This window comes from Dromiciops gliroides, chromosome 5 (assembly GCF_019393635.1).
Source record: "Dromiciops gliroides isolate mDroGli1 chromosome 5, mDroGli1.pri, whole genome shotgun sequence".
Classification (NCBI taxonomy): Eukaryota; Metazoa; Chordata; class Mammalia; order Microbiotheria; family Microbiotheriidae; genus Dromiciops; species Dromiciops gliroides.
The window spans coordinates 184,585,608-184,590,451 of record NC_057865.1 but is presented as its reverse complement, the minus strand read 5'-3'; the positions used below and the strand labels follow the sequence as shown (position 1 = coordinate 184,590,451).

The 4,844-nt window shown below is 41.1% G+C and overlaps 1 protein-coding gene across 2 annotated transcripts; it reads right to left on the bottom strand.

The window, feature by feature from the left end:
• Positions 1-3,434: 3,434 nt before the first annotated feature.
• Positions 3,435-4,637, bottom strand: LOC122729204 (nucleoside diphosphate-linked moiety X motif 8-like). 2 transcript variants are annotated; one of them, XM_043967931.1, is made up of 2 exons: positions 4,137-4,637; positions 3,435-3,828 (listed from the first exon to the last, which is right to left on the bottom strand). In XM_043967931.1, exons 1-2 carry the CDS (start codon positions 4,614-4,616, stop codon positions 3,658-3,660), a joined length of 651 nt encoding a protein of 216 aa, XP_043823866.1. In that variant the 5' UTR covers positions 4,617-4,637; the 3' UTR covers positions 3,435-3,657. The 2 variants fall into 2 exon arrangements, with proteins under 2 accessions (XP_043823866.1, XP_043823865.1); XM_043967930.1 differs by having other exon boundaries at positions 3,715-4,637.
• Between the last annotated feature and the right edge of the window lie 207 nt (positions 4,638-4,844).

Here is a 4,844-nt window from a genome sequence, read left to right as displayed (position 1 = left end):
CTCCTTCCTAGATTATTTCAATATCTTGTTATTTAGTTGGCCTATCAGAAGTGTCTGCCCACTGCAATTCAACCTCCCCTCAGTTATCAACATTATTTTCCTAAAGAAAAGGTACAATCATATCTTACTTCCCCCACTTCCATAAACCCCATTGGCTCACTATCACCTCTAGGTAAGATGCAAAATCCAATGGCATTTAATATTTTATTATTTTTCAGTTACATTTAGAGATAGTTTTCAACATTTTTACGATTTCTAGTTTCAAATTTTTCTCCCTCCCTCCTCTCCTCCCCCCTCTCCAAGACAGCAAATAATCTGTTATAGGTTATATAATTGCAATCACATTAAACATATTTCTGCATTAGTCATGTTATGAAAGAAGAATCAGAGCAAAAAGGAAAAACCTCAAGAAATAAAAACAAACAAAGAAAAAAAAACCCAATAGAAATAGCATGGTTTGATCTGCATCTAGATTCTACAGTGTTTTTTTCTGGATTTGGAGAGCATCTTCCATTATGAATCTTTTGGAACTCTATTGGACCACTGTGCTGCTGAGAATAATCAATTCTATCACAGTTGATTAACATGTAATATTGCTGATATTGTGTACAATGTTCTCCTGGTTCTGCTCATCACACTCATCATCAGTTCAGGCAATTCCTTCCAGATTTCTCCAAAATCTGCCTGCTCATCTTTTCTTACAGCACAATAGTATGCCATTACTTTTGTATACCACAACTTGTTCAGCCATTCCCCAATTGATGGGCAACCCCTCAATTTCCAATTCCTTGCAACCACAAAAAAAGCAGCTATAAATATTTTTGTACATGTGGGTCCTTTTCCCCTTTCCATGATCTCTTTGGGAAAAAGACCTAATAGTAGTATTGCTGGGCCAAAGTTTTGCTTCCTGCTTAATTAGCAAGTTTGGCCTGGTGTTATCTACAGACCAGAGAAGAGGGCAGACAAGTTTAGAACCTGCCCCTCCTTAAATCATACCAACTTATACCCCCTGAAGCTTGGGACAATACATCCTGGAAGCAGTGTGCCACTTTAAGAAGGAGTTAAAAGTCAAGTAAAAGACAGGCAAGATGAAAATTCAGAAAGATGTGAACCACAGAAAGTTTTTTAGTGACAAGGAAGATTGAGGTGTACCCTCAGAAGAGGATAGCAACATCAGGAGTCCTACATCCAAAGTTTCTAAGAAAAATATGAATTGGTCTCAGGCCTTGGAAGTACTCAAAAAGTACTTTGAAGATAAAGTAAAAGAGGTAGAGGGAAAAAAATGGAAAGAGAAATGAGAACGATGAAGGAGGGACATGGAAAAAAAAAAACTTAACAGTTTGAAAAGCCAAATTGGCCAAATGGAAAAGCAGGTACAAAAACTCTCTGAAGAAAATTATTGCTTAAAAATTAGGATTGAGTAAATAGAATCAAATGACTTTATGAGAAATCCAGACAAAATAAAGCAAACCCAAATGCATAAAAAATAGAGGTCAATGTGAAATATCTCCTTCAAAAAACAGCCGACCTGGAAAATAAATCCAAGAGAGATAATTTGAAAATTTTTGGACTAAGTGAAAACCATGATCCAGGAAAGATCTTAGATATCTTCCAGGAACTTGTCAGAGAAAACTTCCCTGATATTCTAGAAGCAGAAGGTAAAAGAGGAATTTAAATAATTCACTGATCACCTCCTGAAAGAGATCCCAAAATGAAAACTCCCAGAAATATTATAGCCAAATTCCAGAGCTCCCAGATCAAGGAAAATATATTGCAAGCAACTGGAAAGAAACAATTCAAGTACTGTGGAACCACAGTCAGGATAGCACAAGATCTCTCAGCTTCTACATTAAAGAAATGGAGGGCATTCAATATGATATTCCAGAGGGCAAAGGAATTGGGATTACAACAAAAAATCACCAACTCTTCAAAACTGAGTATAATAATCCTTCAGGAAAAAAATGGGACTTCAATTAAAAAGAATACTTTCAGGTATTTGTAATGAAAACACCTGAACTGAATAGAAAATTTGACTTTCAAATACAAGACCCTAGAGAAGCATAAAAAGGTAAACAAGAAAAAGAAATTAAGGTTAAACTGCTTATATTCCTATATAGGAAAATGATACATCTAACTCATAAGAAATTATTCAGTAATAGGGCATATGATATAAATTTAGACAGAGGGCACAGGTGGGGATTTATTGTGAAGGGATAATATCTGTAAAGCACTTATTTTTTGCATATGATGTAATTAACCCTATTCTACCTCCCCTTTCCTCTTCTTCCAAAATACTCCCTTTTTTCACCCCTTAATTTTCTACAAATCATCACATCAAAGACAATTTATACCTATACCCTCTATGTATTCTGCTTCTATATGCCTATATAGAGATAGAGTCCTCAAGAGGTATAAGTATTATCTTCCCATGTAGGGATGTAAACAGTTTAACTTTATTGAATAACATTTTTTCCCTGTCTACCTTTTTATACTTCTCTTGAGTCTTGTATTTGAAGATAAAATTTTCTGTTCAGTTTTTGGCTTTTCATCAGGAAACCTTGAAAATCCTCTATTTCTTTGAATGTTGATCTTTCTCCCCTTCAATAGAATACTCAGTTTTGCTAGGGAGTTGACTGTTGGTTATAATCCAAGCTTCTTGCTTTCCAGAATATCATATTCTAATCCTTCTGATCATTTTACTTTTGAAGCCTCCAGGTCCTGTTCAATCCTGACTGTGCCTCCATGATATTTAAATTGTTTCTTTCTGGCTACTTGCAGTATTTGCTCTTTCACTTAAAAATTTGGAATTTGCCTATAATATTCCTGGGAGTTTTCCATTTGGGATCTCTTTCAGGAGGTGATCAGTGGATTCTTTCAATAACTATTTTATCCTCTGATTCTACAATATCAGGGCAGTTCTCCTTGAAAATTTCCTGGAATATGGTGTCTAGACTCTTTTTCTGATCATGGCTTCAGGTAGTCCAATAATTCTTAGATTATCTCTCCTCAATCTATTTTACAGGCCAGTTGTCTTTTCAATAGCTATTTCACATTTTCTTCTATTTTTTCATTCTTTTGATTTTGTTTGACTGATTCCTGGTGTCTCATGGAGTCATTAGCTTCCATCTGCCCAATTCTAATTTTTAAGGCATTGTTTTCCTCAGTAAACTTCTGATCCTCCTTTAACATGTGGCCATCCCCCCCCCGCCCCACCCATTGTATTTTTTTTTTCAGGTGAAAGAAGGCAGCCTTTATTAAGTTAATGTGGAGTTAAGTTGGTTGTTTGCTAGATGGAGGGATATGTCTGCAGAGTCAGTCAGTCAACAAACATCCAGTGAGTGCTTGCAAAGTGTCACTGTGCTATGCACTGAGATACAAAGTAAGGCAAAAACCAGGCCCCTGCCCTCAAGGAACTGACACAAATTAATTAAGGAACAGAAGAGATAAGGAGAAGGCACTGGAGGGTGGGCAAGGTGGGAGACACAGGGAAAGTCCTGAACACCAAGAGGCAGAGGTGACAAGGCCAGGTACAGTTCGTGCAAAGTCATGGAGTCAGGAGATGGGGCATGTGTTCCAAGAATTCCAAACAGGGTAGACAATGAGGCTGGGTTGAGCTCAGCAGCCATCAACCCAAGAGACTAGAGAGAGCATCTCCCCCTAACCCTTCTGAGAGACAGCTTTGCCCACCTCCCACAGCAGCCCCTTTTCGTGCAGAGATGGGACTTCTGGCTTCATCTTGTTTGTGTGAAAAGCTGCTTGTGGTTGACTTGGAAGAATAAAGAGCCCCCACCAGTATTGGATTCCCCAGCTGGCTCGGTCCCTGCGTGACTGGGTACAAGCACAAAAGAGGAAGAGGTAAAGTTCTTAGTGCCCCCAGCTGAACTTTCTGTCCTCTATGTCCTGGTCTCTCCACTCCTCTGCTGCCCAGCAAGGCGGGCTATGCGATGATAAGTCCCTGGCACCAGCATCTCCAGTGTGAGCTCTGTGAAGATGGCTGTGAGGCCCCAGATGCGGTAAGGGCCGTGCAGGAAGATGGGCAATGTATAACTGTAGCGACCCTGTTGGCAAAAGTGGGTGTAGCCCTGGTTTTGGGGGTGGAGCAGATGGGCTAGTGGCATCGTGAAGACATCATCCACCTCCTTCGGGTTAGGCGTGAGGTCCAGAGACTCCAGGGGTCCCACCTGGGCAATGACCGGGACAATGACAGAGTTTTTCCTGTCATTCACTGGCTTCATGACACCCCACACGTTCTCCTCCTGGATGGGCAGGCCCAGCTCTTCCCTGGTCTCCCGCAGAGCTGTATCAACAATATCCTGGTCCTGAGGGTCACACTTGCCCCCTGGGAAACTGACGACGCCTTTGTGCCTCCCTATGAGGTGACTGGAGCGCAGCGTATAGAGCAGAGACGGATCTCCATGCACGGAGCACAGGGGCACCAGCACCGCCGCTGAGGCCTCCCGATGGCGGTACCTGGCTGTGGTGGCCTCCAGCAGCTGTCGGCAGCGCAGTTCATTGGCACTAGACAGGGAATGGCGAGCAGCCTCCTCTGGGCTTAGGGGGCCATTCCCTCTCCAGGGGCTGGGCAGCCTGCTGGCCAGGCGCAATGTGGGTAGCATGGCACCATGGAGTTCTGAGCCCGTGGGGCCCTTGCAGGAGCAAGATGGCTGCCCATTGTATTTTTTAATGATTTGTTTTCTTCAGTCAACCTTTATACTTCACTTTCCAAGCTGTTGACTCTTTTTTTTTTTCATAATTTTCTTGTGTAGCTTTCATTTCTCTCATTTATTTTCCCTTTTTTTCTCTTATCCCTCTCATTTGATTTTTAAAATCCTTTATGAGGTCTT

Excerpts from the sequence above, each read along its gene's own strand:
- LOC122729204 (XM_043967930.1), bottom strand. The coding sequence starts at position 4,616 with ATGCTACCCACATTGCGCCTGGCCAGCAGGCTGCCCAGCCCCTGGAGA.